The following is a 24,147-nucleotide window of genomic DNA, read 5'->3' on the forward strand; positions in this document are numbered from 1 at the left end:
GTGCACTGGATCATATAGCTTTACAGACCTGCTTCATCTTCATTAAAACACATGTGTATAGCTTAAGTCTTGATAAGATGAGCTCCTATTGGCCAGCATTTTTGAGCATAAAAAGTCGAATTTTCTGATATTATGCAAATACATTTATAATTTACCTAGAAAGTAATTTTTGTATAATATACATAGTTGTAAAATATTATTTGTGTGAATAAAGTCATAATATTTCCAGAACAAAAGCTTAAATATTGTATCACGAGCAAAAAGATCACAATTTCCCAGATTAAAGTTCTGATTATTATTGCTTTTATAAATAAAGAATCTTCTGGTACCAGCACCAGATTATTAATAGTATTAGAACCAAGAAATGCCAGAAAGCATTATGTGAGTATGATTATGTGAGTAAATCATAAATAGGTTTAATAAACACACAAAATGCACAGAGAAAATGAAATTTACACATAAACTATACACATTATATATAATTATATATAATTATATATATATATATATATATATATATATATATATATATATATATATATATGTATATATATATAATATAGTGAGAGAGAGAGAGAGATAGTGAGTGTGTGTGTGTGTGTGTGTGTGCACGAGAGAGAGAGAGAGACTCTACTCATCTAAACTATATACACATAATATACACCTTTCTTTATACCTCTGTGATGGAGTGTGTGGGAGAGAGAGAGAGTGTGTGTGTGAATGAGAGAGAGAGTGAGAGACAGAGAGAGAGAGAGAGTGAGAGAGTGTGTGAGTGAGTGTGTGAATGAGAGAGAGAGATTACCATTTAAATTCTGTAATTTGTTGAGAGCGTCAGTCATTAAATCTTTTGCCTCTTGCTGCAGTTGTTCTGCTCTTTGCCGTGCATCAGACACACCCACTCCTTTCTCCTCTAACAGTCCAAGAGCTGACTGGTACTTAGGCTGCACCTCTAAATCCAGTGTCTGACAAACACACACACACCACACACACACAATTATCCAGATGCATGCAGTTACCTTCTTTTCAAAATTCCTAACTGCTGTGCAATTCTAAGCTCTGTTTTTCTTCTGTCCTCTCTACTAATCCCTCCATCCACTTCTCTTTCAGGTTACCCGTTTGGTTTGCTCTGTGTCCTCAGAGGAGTATTCGGCTTTGCTTTCAGCAACTTCTGCGTTGTTCGACATTTCCTGTGTTTTCTGTCGCACCTCATCCACATTTGTCTTGAGCTCCAGCAACCGCTGAGTGGCGTTACTGAGCATAAACTCTGATGAAGCTGTCTCTGATTCCACCTACAGAACACACACACACACACACAGGTACTTCATAAAGACATAAATAGTGCTATACTTAGTCCTATGTTGCCTTGTGAAAATAAGAAATTTAAGGATTTGGGACTAATATGCTTTCTGTGGGTTCAGAACTCTTCACTTTCACAGTCCTTCATGGCCACGAGCTGTGGGATCACAATGGAGTATGATGGTATATACTCTTTCTTCACTATTAGTCACACTGACACTTTATTAGCTTGTGTATGTGGAATTGTTCGACTTCTGTTTCCACTTTCTTCTAAATTAGCACTTATTTTTGAAAGAATTGTGTGCTTTTCTTACTATTCTACCTCCTCAATGTATTTAGACTGCTATTTTCGGTCAGTGAACTAGTGAATCAGTATCGGGATATTTTTCTCGATGAAGCACTTGTGTAGGGGGCTCTGGTTAACAATATGCCAAACATCATTGTAAATGTAGATGGGTGGTGCTCTGCTCTGTGATGCTGCATGAGAAACAGTCTGAAAAGATGCAGCTCCTTGGTTTCCTAGCTGACAGATTGAGAAGAAACTCATGACCAATGAACCTCAATATTGTTGTTCTCCATGTTTGGGGTTGCCAAAGCAGATCATTTGGTCCGCATGTTTTGGCACAGGTTTTTATGCTAGATGCCCTTCCTAATGCAACCCTCCTATTTTATACTAGCTTGGGACCGGCTGAGAGTTAACTCTTTAGTGGCTGGGTCAGTGCCCTGCCTGGAAATCGAACCCATGCCTTGGCAGTGAGAGTGCAGGATCCTGCTGCTGGACCACCAGGAGGCTCAAGGTATACTTTCTAAAACTTCAGCATTAGGAATGCAGCATTGCTTAAAGGCGCTAACTAACTGCCTCAGAGAGACAACAGCATGTAAAGTATGTAAACTTTAATAGCCTGAGCAGCAGACTGACCGATCATAAGAGAGTGAAGCTTTTCACCTTCAGTAAGGCCTTGCTGTTTACTAGCTAGTGTTATTTGGTCACTTGTCTCCATCAGCTTTGTTCATAGCATTACTAAGAACTTTAACATTTTTTAATTCTCAATTTCATTCAATTTCATTCAGATGGATTTGTAAAGCAGTTTTTAACAAAATTCACTTTCACAAATTGGCTTTAAAGAAATACAAAGATTCAGAGATGACAACTTGAGAGGAAGAAACCTTGAGAGGAACCAGGACTCAAAAGAGTACGCATTACTCCGTCTCTCTCTCTGTCTCTCTCTCTCTCGCTCTCACACACACACACACACACACACACAAAAGACTACTTAGAAGCGCACACTCACAGTGGCTATTTGTTGCTTTGTATAATCAAGGTCACTCTTAGCTGCTTTCAAGTTGTCGTCTGCCTCAGATTGAGCGTGCGCGGATTCATTTAGCGCCGCCATCACCTTGTCCACTTCCTTTCTCAGGTGTGTAGTGTCCTCACTGCAGCACAACAGCATCAATGTGTGTAGCTCACATGTATACAGTTTGATGTGTTCACACAGACAGTATGTTAATATATTAGTGTGTGTGTCTGTGTGTACCCGATAGCGCGTGCCTGTTGCAGCAGTCTCTCGGCTGTTTCAGCTTGTTCAGCACTTTGAGCCAGGACGTCGTCCACCCCGGTCAGACTGGCCACATGCTGCCGGATCTCTGTGGTCACATTCTTCAACTCTCCAGCAACCACTGGCATCTTTAACTTCAAAACTTCATCAGATAGAGCTTCAATCCGCTCCAGGTCTGTTCCATCTACACACACACACACACACACACACACAAAGTAAAATAAAGGTTCAACAGAAATCCAGGAAGATGCTCATTTTAGCCTAACGTAAAAATAATTATTCATGTGTGTTTTAAGTGTTTTGCTTACTTGTAAGAAAGTCTCGTATTTGCTGAATGAGCTCTCGTAGCTCCTGATTGGTCTGCTCAATTCTTGATTTGCTCTGATTGGTCTTCAACATGATGTCCTGTGCGCTGACTTTACTCTCATCCGCACGTCCTTGAGCAGCGGAAACCTGCATCCCACAAACATGTTGAACAGATTAGAAAATACATCGAGTTTCCAGATTCTTTTAGTAGATTAATTATTTACTGTTGTCCATCTGTTTCAGATTCTTCCACCGGAGTTCACACACACCATCCTCTGGAGCTTTTCCACTTCTCTTAGCGAGTCCATGATATCCCTGTCCAGGTCTTTAGCTTTTTTCCACACGTTGTTGGTTTGAGGAATCACACCTTTACACTCCTGTCCTCCACACTGAGGCTCTCCGTCTTCACCCACACACCCCAAACCTCCACATTCTCCACAGCTGTCTCCACTCATCTCTCCACCACACACCTTCACAAAAACAGAGCAGGATCTCAGTCTAACAATTCACAACAAATCTGATACTCATTAATATAACCAAATTTAACTTCACTCTCTTGTTCTGTTCATAGCAATGGATGAGTCAAAAGGCATTTATTTAGATTTTATACAAATACAACCATTCATTTTCTGCAGAGCTGATTCTACACAGCATTGCAGGGAGACTGGTGTCTATCTCATGGGACTCAGGGCACAAGATGGGGGACACACTGGATGGGATGCCAACACATCACAGGGCACAATCACACACACTCACCCATTCATACACTATAGACAATTTAGCGATGACAATCAGCCTAAAACACACAGGAAAGGAACCGGTGTACCAACAGATGTGGCAGACCGTCAGGGCCAGCAAGGCCTTCTCTGTTGGCCTAAACAGCAGTGATCTGAATCACTGCCTTGCATTTTAATATATTTAATATATTTTCCATGAATGTGTATTAAATTATTCCCAATAGTCTATTCTCTACATTTCATAGCTTTTCTCTTGGTTGAGCTGCTTCCAGTAGTGTATATTTATGATAACAATATTTATCCAATCATATTTCAGCTAGTGGCTGACATCATGTGTTGCCCGGCCGTAAGACCTTCAGAATCAATAGTGCAGGCGCCCAGAGCTTAAAATAAGTGGCAATGAACCTGTTCCATTAACCAATCAGATTTCGAGTTGGCGTCACTGGGGCCATCTAGCATGCGTATGATTACGCCAGCAATTTCCCGTCCTTTGATTGGATAATTAGAGTAGTCAGAGGCAGCGAACCGCACAAACTAAATATATATATATATATATTAACTCACAATGGCCGACAGAGGAGAAGAAATCGATCTGGTCACAGACATCATTACAAATGCATTTTCAAGGTGGAATTTTCAAGAAAATCCTTTTGATTCTTCAAAATAGTTGGTAAGTTTTTTCAAGAACCATTTATGCTTTTGGGTTTTCTTTTTTTCTGGGTTTTCAGTTTGCCTTCATTCCAGATCCCCGTGGTGGACTGTGGGTTAATATTTTTATTTTTTTTCGCTGCAGTGAAAAGAAACTTGTGAGACTGAATTGTGTTAATTTGTTTTTTTGCTATATGTAATGTAATTTTATTCATGTTCGCTACAAGAGCCTGTGACACAACGCACTGTTATACAGTGTTTCTATATTCTCCGCGTCTCATTTCGGATGCTGCGTCCTCCGGAGATTGCAGTTTGCTGCATGCGGCATCAAGAATGTCTTTTTTGAGAAAAGTAACCATAATAAAATGGACTATTCCTTGTGAGGTGTGAAATACTATAGACTAGTTTCTTTTTTACTTTGCTATTTAACGGTTGATTATTATGATGGAATAGAGGTGGATTAATTCAGGAAGGACACCAGTGAAGGCCTAGGTGTGAAATGCATGGCGTGCCACTGACCTACAGTAAAACCCTGAAACATGGGAAAAACATGCAAACTCCACACACACAGGGAGGAAATCAAGCCCCAAACCCAAATAAAACAACATACAGCTAATTAATCCTTTTCATAATCTGACCTGCTGGCTAAGTTGTGAAAGGTCCTTTTGCCCCAGCTCCTGGTTCAGTGTTTTCAGTATCTCAGTGTCCAGCCGTTGTCGGAGATCAAACTCTCCCTCCACAGCATTGATTTTGGCCTCTGTGGCTTGCCGTAGACCAGCTGACTGCTCCACTGGGTTGTGTGCATCCTTAGTGGCTCTGTTGACTTGCCTTTCTGCCTCCACTGACTGCTGGTAATATTCCCTGATGCTGTCTACTGCGCCTGTAAAACACACAAATCACATGTTAATATCACACAATGCGTTCCAATCCAATCCAGTCTAATCACAGGGCACAATCAGACACCCACTCTCACACACATTCACACACTACGGCCATTTTAAAGATGCTAATTGGCCTACAAAGCATGTCTTTGACCTGGGGGAGGAAACTACTAAAGCACAGGAAGAACATACACACACAGAGATATCTAAACCACTGCACCCCATAATATAATATAATATAATATAATATAATATAATATAATATAATATAATATAATATAATATAATATAATATAATATAATATAATATAATATAATATAATATAATATAATATAATATAATATAATATAATAACAGTAGTAAGTAGAAAGCAAGCAGAACTCTTGTTCCTACCGACTGGGTCTGAGTGTTTGATGCGCAGCACCTGCTGCTGTGTGTTATTAATGCTTTCTTGCTGTTTCTGAGTCTCCAGACTGAGTGAGTTGAGCTCTACTTCGACCCTGTTATGTTCCTCAGAGATCTGCTCTACATCCACCTCTGAGCGGTTCAGGGAGCGATCCAGATCAGACGCAATCTTCCTGAGAGAAACACACAAAGAAATTTGTCAAAAGACAAATACTCACAAAGAGGAGATGTGAGGAAGAGGGAAAGGTAGAAGACAGATACTGAGAAAGAGGAGATGTGAGGAAGAGGGAAAGGTAGAAGAAGACAGATACTGAGAAAGAGGAGATGTGAGGGAGAGGGAAAGGTAGAAGAAGACAGATACTGAGAAAGAGGAGATGTGAGGGAGAGGGAAAGGTAGAAGAAGACAGATACTGAGAAAGAGGAGATGTGAGGGAGAGGGAAAGGTAGAAGAAGACAGATACTGAGAAAGAGGAGATGTGAGGAAGAGGAAAAGGTAGAAGAAGACAGATACTGAGAAAGAGGAGATGTGAGGAAGAGGAAAAGGTAGAAGAAGACAGATACTGAGAAAGAGGAGATGTGAGGAAGAGGGAAAGGTAGAAGAAGACAGATACTGAGAAAGAGGAGATGTGAGGAAGAGGAAAAGGTAGAAGAAGACAGATACTGAGAAAGAGGAGATGTGAGGAAGAGGGAAAGGTAGAAGAAGACAGATACTGAGAAAGAGGAGATGTGAGGAAGAGGGAAAGGTAGAAGAAGACATACTGAGAAAGAGGAGATGTGAGGAAGAGGGAAAGGTAGAAGAAGACAGATACTGAGAAAGAGGAGATGTGAGGAAGAGGGAAAGGTAGAAGAAGACAGATACTGAGAAAGAGGAGATGTGAGGAAGAGGGAAAGGTAGAAGAAGACAGATACTGAGAAAGAGGAGATGTGAGGAAGAGGGAAAGGTAGAAGAAGACAGATACTGAGAAAGAGGAGATGTGAGGAAGAGGGAAAGGTAGAAGAAGACAGATACTGAGAAAGAGGAGATGTGAGGAAGAGGAAAAGGTAGAAGAAGACAGATACTGAGAAAGAGGAGATGTGAGGAAGAGGGAAAGGTAGAAGAAGACAGATACTGAGAAAGAGGAGATGTGAGGGAGAGGAAAAGGTAGAAGAAGACAGAGACTGAGAACTTTAGTAGAAGTGGATTTATTAGTACACTGGGTAAAAAAGGGAAGCTCTTGTGCAGTAATATCAGATGAAGTCATTAAAGTAATTAATTCCTCCCATACCTTATGATTATGCAATAAGCGTGTTATAATGCTGACTGATTTATAAGACGTGTGTGTGTGTGTGTGTGTGTGTGTGTGTACATACTTGGACTGCTGCAGAAGCTCTTGAGAGTATCTAAGAGTTTGCTGAGTTTTGTCATCCTCTAAAATCTGAGTGAGCTTCTTGACTCCATCCTCCATATTGTCTGTCGTGTCCTTATAGGCTGCTGTCACACCCGTCACTTTCAGGTTTTCCACAGTGTCCACCAACTGCTGGGTCTGATTGGTCAGCTCACGAACGGTGACATCCCATTTATGGAAGCACTGATGGCACGGCTGGCAGTCTGGGAAAGTTCCCACATAGCCCCGCCCACAGGAGTCACACCGCTGACCGGTAACGCCCTCGACACATACACACGCTCCTGTTGACTTGTTACACTGTTGTGTAGAGATACCTCGGGGGTCACAGTCACATGCTGGAACACACACACACACACACACAAACACAAAAAAGTTAGTGTACTGACTACATCTTGATATATAAAAAAAAAAATGCTTAGTGTGTGTGTGTGTGTGCCAGTTTGATGAAATCTACATTGATTGTTACCACTTGTACATGATACGGGGGCAGAAGGGGTGTGTGTGTGTGTGTGTGTGTGTGTACATATGTTCTCACATCAGTTTAGAGGTTATGGTGGGAAAACTTCAGCTGGAATCTCTGAGTTAAATTCTTTTAGCATTTATCCCAGACTTTGTGTATTTTTCTGCCCTGGAATGTTTTGGTCTCTCCCTCTGTGTGTGTGTGTGTGTGTGTAAGAAAAAATGAGTAACTCTCAAGACTAGGAACATTACTGCCTTAGAAACACAAATGTAAGCTAAATATAGACAAGCTTTGCCTTAAATCTCTGCCATTTTCAATGTGGAACAGTTCTTACATGAGTGGATGCACCACACAGACTAGAAGTAACCTGTATTTACACTGAATATTTATTCTTCACTTTCTGCTAGTCAGAAGGTGCACTAGATAAAATATGTCAACATTTTTCAAGAAAATAAATTAAAATGTTCTAAAACCTCTAAAAATAGAAAGACATGAATAAGATTTCATTGAATCTTTTTACTCATTAAACCCGCCTCCATGTACATAAAGCTCCGCCCCCAGAACCTCCCTTTTGGATATTCAGTTGTATGAAAGGGAAGTTACAACTCTGTAAACACACCCCATTCTGCTCATATAATAAAATGTCAAACAAACCAAGAAAAAAAGGCTTTAACTAGTGTTTCATCTGTTTTTAATATGTTTCTTAACATACTACATGACAACTAGATAGTCCTACAGCCAGCTAAACAGACAGAGAGACAATTTTTTAATCTCACCATGACACTGGACCTCTGGAGCACCCCAGAACAGAGCTCTACACTCATCACAGGTCCTGCCACCAAAACCTGGCATACAGGAGCACTGACCAGATACCTGTGGAACACATCTGAAGAGGTTAATACACATGTAGCTTGCCAAGAGTAAACATAGACAGAGTGAGTCTGGATAAACATTAAGGCTGGAGTGTGACCTTGTACTCAACTGGCTAGCATCACTATGAGTCAACAGGAAGTGAGGAATTAAGCCAAATTTCCCACCCAGTGAGAACACAGCCATGTGTACTGACTTTTGTGAATGATTTTTTGTTTTATGAGATCAAAATCCCCGGGCAAACACTGAGCCACTGCCGGATGCTCAGATCACTGACCCTGAATTTCCTGCTTGGGTTTTGTTCTATCTTGCTTGTAAGTTGCCTAGGATGAAATCATCTGCCAAATAAATAAACTTTACCTTTACTGGCTATAGTATGATATGATTGTGCTGAAATCAAAGGTGTATATGAGGTGTGTGTGTGTGTGTATGTGTGTGTGTGTGTACTTACCCTATCGCAGGACAGGCTGTAAGAGTGTGTGGGGTGACACTGGCACGGCTGGCAGCCTTTTCCACTGTGGAAGTTCCAGGTGTTGGCAGCACAGCGGTCACAGTACTGACCTTCTACATTGGGTAGGCACGGGCACTGCCCACTCACCTGGTTACACTCACACTCACCATCTACACATCTGCCAGTGTCAGTGCCTAAAAGCTGGCACATACACTCTAATCACACACACACACACACACACACACACAGAGCTTTTACAGATATAACAAAGGCATAATCAATACAGCCTATAGACTAACTCAACACAAAAACCAAATTTGAAAATACAACAAAATATAGGGACATGAAAATAGCAAACACACAAACGCATACACATCAGAACTCCACACCTACAAACATGGACAAACACACACACACACTCACACACACTTACTCTGGCAGTTCTGTGTGCTCGCATCTCCGTAGTAGCCATGGAGACAGTGCTCACACGCCTGACCCACAGTGTTGTGCAGGCATCTGAGGCAGGTGCCTGTGCGGGCATCACAGGACATCGGGTCATGCATGTCAATGTTGCCGTTACACCGGCATGGGTGGCACCGTCCACCTGACACCTGCGGGTTGCCATAGTAACCAGATGCACATTCCTCACACCTTGGTCCTGAGGAGAGAAAGCACATTGTGAATTTCCCTTTGGGATGAATAAAGTACACTATATTGCCAAAAGTATTCGCTCACCCATCCAAATAATCAGAATCAGGTGTTCCAATCACTTCCATGGCCACAGGTGTATAAAATCAAGCACCTAGGCATGCAGACTGTTTTTACAAACATTTGGGAAAGAATGGGTCGCTCTCAGGAGCTCAGTGAATTCCAGTGTGGAACTGTGATAGGATGCCACCTGTGCAACAAATCCAGTCGTGAAATTTCCTCGCTCCTAAATATTCCACAGTCAACTGTCAGCTGTATTATAAGAACGTGGAAGTGTTTGGGAACGACAGCAACTCAGCCACGAAGTGGTAGGCCACGTAAACTGATGGAGCGGGGTCAGCGGATGCTGAGGCGCATAGTGCGAAGAGGTCGCCAACTTTCTGCAGAGTCAATCGCTACAGACCTCCAAACTTCATGTGGCCTTTAGATTAGCTCAAGAACAGTGCACAGAGAGCTTCATGGAATGGGTTTCCATGGCCGAGCAGCTGCATCCAAGCCATACATCACCAAGTGCAATGCAAAGCGTCGGATGCAGTGGTGTAAAGCACGCCGCCACTGGACTCTAGAGCAGTGGAGACGCGTTCTCTGGAGTGACGAATCGCGCTTCTCCATCTGGCAATCTGATGGACGAGTCTGGGTTTGGCGGTTGCCAGGAGAACGGTACTTGTCTGACTGCATTGTGGCAAGTGTAAAGTTTGGTGGAGGGGGGATTGTGGTGTGGGGTTGTTTTTCAGGAGCTGGGCTTGGCCCCTTAGTTCCAGTGAAAGGAACTCTGAATGCTTCAGCATACCAAGACATTTTGGACAATTCCATGCTCCCAACTTTGTGGGAACAGTTTGGAGCTGGCCCCTTCCTCTTCCAACATGACTGTGCACCAGTGCACAAAGCAAGGTCCATAAAGACATGGATGACAGAGTCTGATGTGGAGGAACTTGACTGGCCTGCACAGAGTCCTGACCTCAACCCGATAGAACACCTTTGGGATGAATTAGAGCGGAGACTGAGAGCCAGACCTTCTCGTCCTACATCAGTGTGTGACCTCACAAATGCGTTTCTGGAAGAATGGTCAAAAATTCCCATAAACACACTCCTAAACCTTGTGGACAGCCTTCCCAGAAGAGTTGAAGCTGTTATAGCTGCAAAGGGTGGACCGACGTCATATTGAACTCTATGGATTAGGAATGGGATGTCACTTAAGTTCATATGCGAGTCAAGGCAGGTGAGCGAATACTTTTGGCAATATAGTGTATCTATCTATCTATCTATCTATCTATCTATCTATCTATCTATCTATCTATCTATCTATCTATCTATCTATCTATCATTATTACAATACAGAAATACAAAAATATGCACATATGCACCATCTCAGTTTTCTCTGAGTGTGATAAATTAAAGTACTGGAGTGATGAAAAAAATTAAATAAAGAAACATTAAATTTGGTCCAAATGAATGCATTTTGAAATGTGATCCATTACAGTTTGACCAGTTGGTATCAATACACTCAGCGCCCACTTTAATAGGAACATCTGTACAACTGCTAAATCCCACAATTATCCAGCTCCAGCACAATGCATAGAATGATGCAGACGCAGGTCTGCAGTTTGATGTGAACATTAACTGAAGCTTGCAACCTGTAGCTGAATGATTTAATACATTGAGCTGCAGACATGTTATTGGCTGACTGTGTAATTGCATGAATGCACAGTCTTACATGTGTTCCTGATTGCCAGAAGGGCTGGTGTGAGTATTTCAGAAACACTCTGATCTTCTGAGACTTTACACAGAATTGTGTGAAAAACAAAAGACATCATGATTGCAGAGTGTAGCAGTTATTTTTGGTCTATATTTATGCAACCCTAGCACAAACCACTAATCTCTTTCACTGATGTGATGTGAAGTTAGGTCTGGACAAAACCCATGGGTGTGTGTTTAAGTGTGCAGATTAAGGCACCGAGTTTGAACCTAAATCCTGTTTATATCAGTTTCACTTTCAGTAGGAAGATCACTGCTTTGTACAGAGCTCTGGAACCCATTAGCAAATGGCAAGTTTCCTACCCTGAAGGCTGTTTACTAACTGAACATGCTGCCAGATTTCTGACAGAGTTGTTTAGCTTAGGATCCTTTGGTTAGTTCATCCTTAAGAGATAATATTCCTTTCATACAGCCTCATGGAAATGAGATTTTTCAGCAACAGACAGCTAAAGAATTCATAAATATTCATCCATAATATATTCCAACAACCAAGACGCAGAAACGACAACAACAACAACAACAACAACAACAACAACAAAAGCCTCAAGCTAGACTATACAGCTAGACAGTACACAATCTAGATGAGTAGACATTTCACAAAGACTTTAATTATAAATTGAAGTCAAGGTGCTTTTACATTCAAGTAGATATTTGAGTCTTTCATCAATGTGCCACTTTTGCCTCTGGCTTTAGTGACACGTCTTCCATCGAGAGATCCCTCCCAGTAAAATCAACTGAAGGTCTGCATTAAAGGTTAATAAGCTTAAGACAATACCTGCATTAATTATGACATATGCTAATTATGCAATCACATGTTAACTTTGTTAATAATACGTTTTTTGATAATAGGCTATTTCAGTAATGCCAGCATGTTCTTTTTTACATAACCAGATTTGTGAAAACCAGTTGGAAAATGATGTAAGTGATTCTCTTGTTGGACTGCAAACTAAAATTTTCCATGGAAAATGGAATGGGAGTGAATGGTATGGGAGAAACATCACATGTTCACTTGCCATGTTTTTAACCAAATCAAATTACATAAATTAAATACTATCATCTCTCTCTCTCTCTTATAAATTGGTTGCATCCCCAAACGTCCCTTCTCCAGCTCCCAGATATAGGATAGTCAGACTGACTCACAGGAAGTATTTGTTCCTCCCTGACTCAATAATCATGTTTTCTTTATCATTTTCATAAGAAACGTATGCACTGTAGCTTTATCATTACCATCACCAAAGCATCTGATACCATGAACACCGAGAAGTCCTCATTTCACCTCCTGAGAAATTTGCTCTAATACACACAATAGATGCAATCTACTTAATCAGTCACATGCTATATATCAGGAATGTTTTTACCTTTGTATCCTTGGCTGCACACACAGAAGAGCTGGAGTGAGTTGGGGTTTTGGTAACAGGTATCTGCAAACTGTCTTCCACTCCCTGGGCCTTCTGGACACATACAGGGTCGACAGCGGTCGCTGCTGCCTAGTAATGCGTTGCCATGGTAACCTTTCTCACACCTAAGGACATAATATTAGCGCTGACATATAAATAATGCCATGATGCCCGCTATAGTATTGTTATGATAAGTAGGCTTCAATATTCATGTTTTATTTCCTGTTGTATATTTAGATACAAAAAAAAAACACTAAAGGAAATTGAGAAACACATCTCCAGTGACTATTCTAGACCTCAGATGATGGCTAGGTACATTGTGAGAACATCAGCAAATGGAAGCAGGTTTTGAGCAAATACAGAGACACCTGAGGATATGACATTATATGCTAAGGTGAACTGGATTAAGCCTTTTGTAAGTAAAGTAAGTTTCAAACAACAATTTTATGGGATTATTTGGAGAACTCTACTGAGATAAAAATGGTCTCAGATTCCTTGATATTCATACATTACAGGAGAAAAAAAATCTTACACTAACTGTGCTATGACAGATCCTTGGGATTAACAACAGTCTTGCCTTTACTAAATGAAATGATATAATGTATATATACCTATAGAGATGGAGGCTTTTATTGTCCTAGCTGTCAGCCAATACAGGAGACAATTGTTAGCTACATCCCCTATTACTTCCTCCTTCATCTCCTAGTGTGTGAACTCTTTCACTGCTATACATCTCCCTTTTTAAACCAACTTTAGTCCTGATGCCCCTGATCTTTCAGACCATCAAGCTGAGGCAAATCACATACTTGTACTGATATCTGAGAGCCAATTTAGAGATGACTTTCAAGTTTCAAAGAAGCCGATGCAACGCTCTGATGATGTACAAGCTACATGAACATATTGCATAGTATAATGCAACATAATAATTAACTTAGATCTTTAAGCAAAGCTCTGACTGTAAATTGGGGCTTTAACGCCTTTAAGAGACACTTTAACCTTGATTTGAACCCTGCTTATTGTTATAAATGTACACAACGTATTACCCTAAATGTAGAATGTATTAAAATACAGTCTGTTCTGGTACAGGTTCACAGGAATCTAAATAACTATCATTACCAGGTCTATTCAATAGTATGATTGTAATATCATGGCCACATTTCATATAAAAATAAAGAGTTTGAAGGATAGACTCTTGGTGTACCTCTCACACTGGTCTCCTGTGGTGTGGTCTTTACAGTCCAAGCACTGGCCTGTGCGAGGGTGACAGTGATCTCCGTGCCCATTACAGAAGCAGGGCTGGCACTGTGGGAAGCCCCAGTGTCCAGGCAGACAGTGAGCACACTGACGTCCGTAAACACCAGGTAAACACAAGCACTGGCCTGTGGTCGCATTGCAGAAAGCGTTCTTGGAGCCTAACGGGTCACACTCACATGCTGGGAAAGAGGAGAGTGACACAAATAATTGAATATTTGAACATTACTAAGTGTAGAATTTCATGCTGGAGAACATTTGCTTAGGGACTATTTTAGTGATTATTATACATTTAATCATTATTAACCCAGCTCATTAGTGTTTCTGTGAGATGTGTGTATAAACGTACACCTGCAGCCAGAGGGTCCGAGTTGGAGGGTACCCGGGGCACAGCTGCCACACTTCCTGCCCACCACATTTGGTCTGCATGGGCACTGGCCACCATTAGGATCACACACTGTACTGAGAGAGCCTAGTGGGTCACACTCACATTCTGCATGTGTGTGTGTAAGAGACACAAAGACATATAGAAGCTTTGTCATTATTCCTACATCCTGTAACTATGACCCAAGTATAATCTATATTCACTTGAAGTGTGTATCATTTTCTAGTGTTCTTCACATTAAAGAGCAATTTGTGCTTACTTTGTATTAAGGGTGCCAATAATTCTGCATCATATATTCTGCACCCATATATGGCTCTGTGTGTGTATGTGTGTGTGTGCATGTGTGTGTATGCAGACCCATAGCTCCCTGGTGCAGCAGGGCTGATGCGCTGAAGATGTATTCTCTGCAGATGTTGGTCATGGGTAATTTCTGGACACTCTTACTGTTCTCGAGACAGCGGTATTTCTGAAACATTTCCCACGCTTCCTCTCCATCACCTGCCCCTGAGAACAGCTCCAGATCTCGCACCACAGGCAACAGCACAATCTAGAAAGAAGTCAGAAGGCAAAGGTCAGAATAACTTGAATAGTTGTGTGTATGTTGAAGAGTACAGTAACTGCTAGAGTAACAGTAACGAAAGAGTGAATATGTACGCGTTCCGATAATTATGATCGAAGTGGTTTACTGGCTTAAGAGATGCTGCTTCATTAGATCTGTCCTGAACCCTGGTTACTGTTTGTGCAAGTTTTGCTCTCTTGTTTTACATCGTCTCTATGTGGCCAAGATAGATAGATAGATAGATAGATAGACAGATAGATAGATAGATAGATAGATCTAATGAGAATAATGAAATAATTTTAGAAGGGGTCACAATAATTCTGAAGGGCAAAAACTGTCCCAATGTCCCAGTTATCAGGGTACGAAGCAAACCTCTGACCTGATTCTGTTATGTGATCTGTGTATCTGCCTCTCTTTAGCTAACTATCTGGCTCGCTTGCTGCTATCGGCTCTCTGTTAAGCAATAGCAGACATTAGGGCTCAGATCTCTTGATGTATTTGGTAACAGGATTCCTGTTGAATGATGAAAAATGAAAACTTATGACTCCTCTTCATAAATGAGAGACATTTGTAAGCTATAACAAGTTAGAAGAACTAATAACAATACCAGTATTGCATATCATATCATATAATAATCAAAAATTGATTGTACAGGAGGCAAGGGCTCATACAGCTTAGACTGGGAATATTGGGTCATTAACAGAGAGTGGCGTGATTGTTTAGTCAAGAAATTGTTTGAAGGCTAGAAGGATTGAAGTGAGTGAGACTGATTGTGATTGCTGTGATGTCTGAGGTGAGACAGCTATGGTGTAATACAGAGACGGTTACTCACAGAGTCAATCAGTATGTGTGGCTCATGATGAGGATCATGTGATGAAAATAGCGCTAGGTTCATTATCACTGTGTATTTCTGACCCTTTTCCAAACACAGTGGCCTGGCCAGTACCACATACCTGAAAACACACACACACAACATAAATTTGAATCCTACTGGTGTAGCTGTAGCTAAATAAATCACTACAGAACAAACCAGTGGCTTTGTTCATACAAGAGAAAGTTAGCTAAGTAGTTAATATTCACATTTAAGCAAATATTACCCTGATTAATAAGAACAGAACACAGTAACATATTTACATATTTAGTATTTACCAAAAATACTAAATATGTTACTAGAAATCTGACTCTGGTTACCTTCAGTGATCTGACTGTATAGGTGATTTGTGTAATTGACTGTTCCTGTGCAGTAGCTCTACAATACAAAGCTTCTTCTTTCATATAAAGAAGTGAAAAACAACAAAGCGCTAAAGACTACATAGAGACAAACACCTCTCCCTTTAAAAAATAGCTGGCTAAAAGTCATGCAACATAATTCCATTACACACACACACACACACACACACTACCTGGAGCCTGGAGGAAGTGAGACAATCTGTTGGTCAGCGTAAGGAGTTGAACAGTGTACAGATGGGGAAGGATAACCAGTACGTTCCACATGTACCCTCACTTGCTCCCACACATCTGGCAACTACGTACACACACAGACACACACACAAATGTGCATGAAATTAATTACTCTATTATTTAGTGTATCTGTTCCTAAGGGTGGTGTGTGTGTGTGTGTGTGTGTGAGAGAACACTGGACTCCAAATAAAAGAAGGCATTGTGACACCCCCTTTGTCACAACACATATCACTCCATCTCAATTATATACTGTGTTTTTAATAGAAACGGAAAATACAATATATATATAATAGAATATATCCATAATGATATTATTTAACACATCCATGCTGATAAAAATGCAATAATAAAAAAAAAAGTAGATACAGCTAGAGGGGGTGTGTGTGTGTGTGTGTGTTACCTGAGGTTCATAGCGGATTAACAATTCATATTCCATAGACTGTGGGATGTTGTCAATGGTAAACTCCAGTGTTTCTCCTTCAGGTACGCTGGCGAACCCAATACCAGTCCAGGTCGGGGGCCGATCTGCGGGCAGAGGCCTCGCCACCACGGTGACTGCCTGAATACAGTTATTACACAATAATAACACGTGTTGCTCAGATCTACATACCTGATACCTACATACTTTTTCTCAATCAGCCAAATAATAATTGTGTGAAATACAAACCAAGTCACAGCATTATATTAATCCAGTTGTTCTGATACATGACACAAGAGGACACAGGCTGCAATAGTCAAGGTGGATGTCTGACTCTGACTAGTTTCCACTCCGGTTTCAATTCAATTACACAACATTTTATTCGTACAGCATTTTTAACAGGACACTGTTGCAAAGCAGCTTTACAGGAATATATAAATTTGTGCTTGTGATTTACATGCTCACGGGTCCAAAAGCAAAGAGAAGTAAATCTAATAGGAATAATTAAAAAGCTTTAGCAAGGGTGCCAATAATTCTGCAGAGCACTGTACATACTGCCCCAGTGACCCAGTTACCAGGTTAAGAAGCCTGAGTCTGTGATCTGATCTGTGTGTTCATGTAATCTGTGATTTAATTCTGGGTTCATGGAGGGTGTGTCGTGTTTCCACTCCTGTGGTTATTTTCATAAACAGGATATGAAGACATAGCCAAGGTTGGAGAGCGAGCTGCTATTCTCTGATTATATTCTTCAATCAAGTCTGAGATTATAGTTCTCTCCTGAAAATGTGCAGGTTGCTGCTTTCAGGTGAGAGATAATGACCAAGGGAGATGGTAATATGTAGATGTACTTCACTAAACTGCCCCAGTTCCCAGGATAAACTCCAGATCTTCTGTGAGTCACGTCAGGACACCTCCACAGCAGCAGAGGGCTCCCCTTGTTGGATATAGCTTGCACATATAGCATCCTGATCCGAAATGGCTTCCTGTTTATGGACTATAAAATGACTCGCTCATGCACTTACTTACTTAATGTAAGATCTTGCCAATACATTCACTGAGTAAGCTTTGAGCTTATGACCATTGCTTCATTTGTTACTTCCATGCTCAATTTGCCATTCTGATCATTGTTTTCATTGAAAGTGCTTGGACTTCCTGTCTGCTTCACAACCTCTTCACTTCCTGTCTGTGTATTTTTTGGATTTGTTCCTACTGTGTTAAACCTTGTCGACCTTGTCGACACTGCAACCCTGACCATAAAACATAAAAAAGTCACAGGAAACAAAGATTATTTTTTGAGATTACTTCATAAATTAGTACTAGATTTATCTCATTTAACATCTGCTGTCATTGCTACGTATCTTCTCAGGATAATTACCAATATATTGTTGTTCTCTGGGGTTTTAATTAAACACGTGTGAAGTTTTTTAATGAAAAATGTGTGATTCTCATACTCCCATAATACCCTGGGTACAACTAACCGGTTCGAATTTTGCTTCCTCTGCCTCGTAAGTGTAGTGGTCGAGTGCAGTGAAATAATAACCAGGCTTTATGTTGTCACAGCGCCTGCCAAACATGTGCTCTCTACACACACACTGTCCTGTGTGTGGAGAACAGCTACAGAGAGAGAGAGAGAGAGAGAGAGAGAGAGAGAGAGGGGAAGATTTAGACAGAAAGTTAGAGAGAGACACACACACACAGATGTCAACTGGCAATGCTACTGGTGTTGATAGATTAAAATAATATAACATGAAACTGAGGAGAAAATAATGCTGTTGTTCTCATGATAAGAGGAAGGCTGTTTGTTCTCACTCGTTGTTCAGAGCTCCTCCAAGATCGCAGTCACATGGCCGACAGCCATCCTTATCTGTGCTCAGGCCCCAGTGTTGCGGCTGAGACAAAAAAAGACGCTCATTTAGACACAAGCACATGTTCACTGATTTAGATATACATCCTGGAATAAACATTCTCATACCTGACACTGGTCACAGTTTCTGCCGGTCACCAGGCGTTTGCAATAACACATTCCTGTATGTGTGTCACAGGGCCTTCCTCCAGGAAGAGTGCCCAGAGGATTACAGCTGCATGCTGGATATTCAAGTGCACCCACACACACACCAACACACAGAAATAAACAGGAAGTATTCCATAGTTCAAGGTTGTTATAACACAAAGATAAAAAACAGCTGTGCTCCGTGTGTGTGTGTGTGTGTGTGTGTGTGTATACACATGTGTAAGTGTGTATGGGTTAGCGTTTCCTCACGGAGGCAGCCTAGCGGGTCTTGTCCGAGTCCGTAGTGTCCTTGTTTGCAGTGATCACAGCGTTCTCCCTCTACATTCTGCTTACAGCGACACTGACCAGCGATCAATCCCCTCATCACGTCTGTCATGCTGTCACACACACCGCCGTTCAGCGAGCCCCGTAAGTCACAGTCACACGCTGCAAACACACAATTTTTATAATGACTACTTTTATGCGTAAATATACAGCAGAGACGAATCACTGGATTGCACAGGCAACATCATGACAGTCATAACAATGGCTCTGTTTAGACTGTGGTTCCTGATACACAACAAGATATGTGTTTTATGTCAGTCTGACCCATATATCTGCTTCCTGTGTTTCGATCATTTCACTGCCAAAAGGTACTGTGTTGAAAACTTCACACAACTCCGACACTGTAGAACAGATCATTCAAGACTTAATATCTTAAGAGGTCATGAAAACATCAGGTGTGTTATAAAGATGAGATGAAGCAGGCAAGCAAGCAAAGTGTTACTTTGGTCAACCTCCATCTCCTGAGCGATGGGGTCGAGGCTGAGAAGTCAGCTGTGGAATAGAGTCAATACCTTACAATATTGTTTGATAGCTGTCACAAACATATGCCACCTGCCACACCCTGAAGCATCATAATATGACAGGAACTTCTGAATTTAATTATCTTCTGAATCAGACAACCAGATGTCAGATAGCTCACTTGAATGTGGCTCTCGCATAATACAAAAAAACCATCAAGCTTTTTTATCCTTGTCAGAAGTCAGCAAAACTATTGGATGCCACTGGCAGGAGTTAAGTCAGTGATAGAAGTTGATAGAGTTAGTTGTGGTGGCTTAGTCCTTTTATATAGCACCATGGTCCTGGAGGAACGTTGCTTCATTTCACTATATACTGAACAAGCTCTGTGATGCCAAACGAATATAGAAAGGAAGTTCACACCTAAAGCAACATCCTAAAGCAACTAGATGACACAAGCAGCTGACAGACCAATAATACAGTGAGCTCCATGCCAAAGATTTACTTACAACCATGCATATGAATATAGTGTGAATGCACATTTCTCACCATGCGATTTATTAAGTCATTCTTGTTCATATTCTCTGGCCATGTGCATACAGAAAACTACAAAGTATGATCTCAGGGAAGATGATTATGAGGAGCTCTCATGCCTCTCATTATCAATCATGTCAATTTAATTATTGATTTCTTATGCACAGAATTAAAACTTGAATCTAGGCACAGTCTTTATCTGGGTCTATATAATACAGTATTAAATAACTATTCATTAATCCTGTGATTTATTATTTATTCTCTTAATTCTTCTATAACAGTGTACTTTTTTTTTTTGTCTGAAAAAGTGGTAGCTCAGTGGTTAAGGTGTTGGACTAGTGCTCAGAAAGTTCAAATCCCAGAACCACCAAGCTGCTGGACCTTAACCCTCAATTGTATAAATTAGATGAATGTAAGTTGGTCTGAATAAGTTGGTCATAATGCTGCAAATGTTAAAGATTTACCCAAAAATTACTACTGGCCAATTAACACTTTAGGGGATCATTTTGGAAAATAATTATTCAATTATTTATTCCAGCATGTTCAACATCATCAACCTGATACCCAGGATTACTTACGTTCACAGATGTTAGGGTCTCTTATGTCCCTGTTAGGATGCAGGTAGTAGAAGGGCTTGCAACTTTCACAGTGCTGCCCCTGTGTGTTGTGCTGACAATTATCACACACCCCTCCGCTCCTGTTCCCCGACGACACATACACGGCCATGTCGAAGTGACACGAGTGTGCATGCTGGTTACACTCACACCCTGAAACACACCTACATATGTCAGTAACACAAATTTAGACAGATAAAATGGGTATAACTGTGTGTGTGTGTGTGTGTGTAACTCACTCTTGCACGGATTGGCGTTTCGGCCCTCTGCGGGTCTCCAAGGTGTATCTTGATAGAAGTCTTGACACTTTTCACAGTTTAATCCAGTGGTGTGATGATTACACACACAAAGACCATGCACCTGTGTAATCATGAGCACACACACAAAGTGACTTTCAACGCTGATTGGACTGAAGATTTTTGGATTTTCTTTAAAGATGTTCTGGATGACTCGGGCTTACCATCCCTTCAGGCCCCCCCTCACTGTTATCCACTGGTGCACACTGAGAGGCGTGGCCATAACAGAAGCAGCTGCCGCGGACTACCATGTCGTAAAGAGCATAGTAGTACTTCTGCTTTACCTCATCTCGGCCATCCAGTAGATTATCACCCAGAGTGTGTAACTTCACCATCCGCACTCGCAGGTTAGTTATCTTCAAGAGGTCTACACAGATGCAAATCACATACATGAAGCCATTAACAGTGGCTAGGTTTACACTGATTCCATTCATCCATCCATCTATTTTCTATACCTGCTTTATTCCTAATTAGGGTCACAGGGATCTGCTGGAGCCTATCCCAGCATACATTGGGCGAAAGGCAGGGGTACACCCTGGACAGGTCACCAGTCCATCACAGGGAATACACTGATTCCCTCCAAACCTAATCACACTGATGTGCATATTAGGAGCATCATTTGGTGTTAATGTTGCTATGACAATGAGCAACTAATGATTAAGTAGCTAATAGTAGCTGATGTTTTAAATTGCATGCATTTTAACCTAAAGGATATCAGCCTGTTTCTCTGTTTTTCATCAGTTGGCAAAATAAGGTCAATGGACTACTGAGGGGACAACTGTTCATGACTGTTATAACCCAAGTGGTATAGAAAGTGAGTTTCTGTGGTATAAAAGGGCTATTGGAAACATTAGGGTTTGATACCACCATTGATTATTTTCCTTTAACAGTCTGCATCATCTTGTTTGATTCCTTACATAAACATTCAGTTGAATCTATTCTTATTTGGGTGTATACACATATTTTTCATTCAGATTAGTAACAGAGGCGAATAAACATAGCTGTTGACAAAATCTGAAGCTTTTTTTAGAGAGATTTGGGGATGCTATTCCTCATCTTCACATTCCTTAAGGTTCCAGATGTGATGTCTGTGTATAAAGAGTCATTTCACTACTTACTCTTAATTCGTTGGCTGTAGGGATCAGGAATCTTAAATTTCGGATCAAGCGCTCGGAAAATCACCTAAAAGCACACACACACACACATACCAAGGGTCAGGGATTTACTGAGCAGTGCTGCTTGGTCAAACATGGTCTGCATGGAAGAGTCATCAGAAGGAAATTTCATGTGTGACCTCATTGTAGAATTTATCTGATTTATGTATGCAAAGCAATATCCAAATAAGTCAGAGGAAAAGGCTGTGGTCTGTAAAAATGGTTGTAAAAAACAACAGTAGCAGCTGATGAAAAGATCTTTCATCAAGAGCCAACTGGATCTATTACGATTTGGGGTTGTGTGGTAGAAAATCATACAGAGAAAGATAAAGAATGGAATTCAATAGAAGAATGAATTCAAGGAAATGTCAGCACATGTTACTTGTAAGTCACGGTCTTCTACAACAGCACAATGGTCTAAAATCTACCTCGAAATCCACCATAAACTGTCATGAAATGAAAGCTGAAGCTCTTGGAATGGCCGTCACAGTCTCCTGACTTCAATTAAACATCAGTGAAACATTTGGTTGACTTCTTTTACCTACTGCTTTTCACTTCAAAAACCAATAAGCATCTAATTTGGCCAGGAGTGCTCAAATTATTTAAACAAATCTAATCTATTTTATTATTATTAATGATTATTTTCTTATTATTAGTTAGCATGCCCTTGTTGTTCATGTTTTGCTGCCATGGTAATGACAGCTTCCAAGAATATTCTGGCACAATAACAATCATTTAAACCCTTAGTCAAATGTCTGTGTGTGTGTGTGTGTGTGTGAGGGTGTGTGTGTGTTACAGAGACCTCTCCCTCAGTCGAAGGCTCAATATTAGAGTATCGGGAGTCACAGATGACATCATCAACACTCTTCACTGGTCCCTGGGATACGTGTGGAAATGAAGTGGAGCATTTGAACGCAAAGTAACGGTACACCTGCCAGGTCTGGCCGTAATCTGATGACCGCTCAATCACCATGGCAGCAGGTCGAAATGTCTGTTTGCAGAACACACACACACACACACACACACAGAAAATGCACAAACCTGACTGGAAAGATGAAACACACTTACATGTATATTCCAGATTCCTCAGTAGCAGGGGATCTCTGAGGTAACGTGTCATCTATATGTTAGTGAGTGTCTGTTACCTTAAAGGTCATGATGATATGTGTGAAGTGAAATTCAGCTTCTAGGTCCAGTTGAATGGTCACATTCTCCACTCCTGAGACAGAAACAAAGAGTTGAGTGTGTGTGTCAGGAAGATGTTTTAATTTCTCATCCAGTTGAGTCTTTTCACTCTTTTCACTACGGCCAAGAACATCCAGTGACCAAGGACATTTGTAGTTGTTCTCAAGAAATTAAAAGATAACACATTTATTGAAAAAAATGAAGCCTGATCTGACCTTCATCTTCATTATTAGCAATATAATCAATATTAATGAAAAATCCGGAAGACTTTCATAACTTGGGATCCTACTAGCTGGTGTGTGTACTGTATGTCCCTAAATAATCGAAACAGCACATTGTTGATAATTCAATCTGCCGCAAAGTGTAAAAGGAAAAAATGTTACTCACTGGTTTAATAAAATGGATACGTAGTCATATATTGTGGCATTGCTTTTATTTTGGCATGCTTTATGCCCATGAAAATATTATTATACATGAACCTAACTAAACTGCCAAACCCTACCATTGGTAAGCACAAGTTACAGTGCTCTTGTGTGCATCAAATCAGCAGGCAATCAGGATTGGTGATGAAATGTATGCCGTCAGCTGCATCTCTGGATAAGCCTGAGTGTTAAGCCTGGATAAACATGAGTGTTATAGTATG

General features: G+C 40.8%; 1 protein-coding gene across 1 annotated transcript in view; it reads right to left on the minus strand.

Moving 5' to 3' along the window:
• lamb1b (laminin, beta 1b) overlaps nucleotides 1-24,147 on the minus strand; it is a 32,678-nt gene that overhangs the window by 2,531 nt on the left and 6,000 nt on the right. Inside the window, exons 4-32 of the mRNA XM_058416667.1 lie at nucleotides 23,465-23,538; nucleotides 23,122-23,310; nucleotides 22,284-22,347; nucleotides 21,330-21,532; nucleotides 21,109-21,229; nucleotides 20,834-21,022; nucleotides 19,191-19,367; nucleotides 18,903-19,015; nucleotides 18,740-18,819; nucleotides 18,409-18,544; nucleotides 16,913-17,071; nucleotides 16,455-16,576; nucleotides 15,884-16,004; nucleotides 14,850-15,039; nucleotides 14,457-14,600; nucleotides 14,058-14,289; nucleotides 12,818-12,981; nucleotides 9,430-9,654; nucleotides 8,997-9,211; nucleotides 8,452-8,548; nucleotides 7,181-7,550; nucleotides 5,819-6,003; nucleotides 5,182-5,423; nucleotides 3,428-3,628; nucleotides 3,161-3,305; nucleotides 2,832-3,036; nucleotides 2,589-2,730; nucleotides 1,113-1,289; nucleotides 803-962 (exon numbers count right to left, since the gene is read on the minus strand). Of these exons, the coding sequence (XP_058272650.1) occupies nucleotides 803-962; nucleotides 1,113-1,289; nucleotides 2,589-2,730; nucleotides 2,832-3,036; nucleotides 3,161-3,305; nucleotides 3,428-3,628; nucleotides 5,182-5,423; nucleotides 5,819-6,003; nucleotides 7,181-7,550; nucleotides 8,452-8,548; nucleotides 8,997-9,211; nucleotides 9,430-9,654; nucleotides 12,818-12,981; nucleotides 14,058-14,289; nucleotides 14,457-14,600; nucleotides 14,850-15,039; nucleotides 15,884-16,004; nucleotides 16,455-16,576; nucleotides 16,913-17,071; nucleotides 18,409-18,544; nucleotides 18,740-18,819; nucleotides 18,903-19,015; nucleotides 19,191-19,367; nucleotides 20,834-21,022; nucleotides 21,109-21,229; nucleotides 21,330-21,532; nucleotides 22,284-22,347; nucleotides 23,122-23,310; nucleotides 23,465-23,538 (4,842 nt within the window). The remainder of the gene's footprint in view (nucleotides 1-802; nucleotides 963-1,112; nucleotides 1,290-2,588; nucleotides 2,731-2,831; nucleotides 3,037-3,160; nucleotides 3,306-3,427; nucleotides 3,629-5,181; nucleotides 5,424-5,818; nucleotides 6,004-7,180; nucleotides 7,551-8,451; nucleotides 8,549-8,996; nucleotides 9,212-9,429; nucleotides 9,655-12,817; nucleotides 12,982-14,057; nucleotides 14,290-14,456; nucleotides 14,601-14,849; nucleotides 15,040-15,883; nucleotides 16,005-16,454; nucleotides 16,577-16,912; nucleotides 17,072-18,408; nucleotides 18,545-18,739; nucleotides 18,820-18,902; nucleotides 19,016-19,190; nucleotides 19,368-20,833; nucleotides 21,023-21,108; nucleotides 21,230-21,329; nucleotides 21,533-22,283; nucleotides 22,348-23,121; nucleotides 23,311-23,464; nucleotides 23,539-24,147) is intronic.

This window comes from Hemibagrus wyckioides, linkage group LG19 (assembly GCF_019097595.1).
Source record: "Hemibagrus wyckioides isolate EC202008001 linkage group LG19, SWU_Hwy_1.0, whole genome shotgun sequence".
In the NCBI taxonomy this organism is placed as follows: Eukaryota; Metazoa; Chordata; class Actinopteri; order Siluriformes; family Bagridae; genus Hemibagrus; species Hemibagrus wyckioides.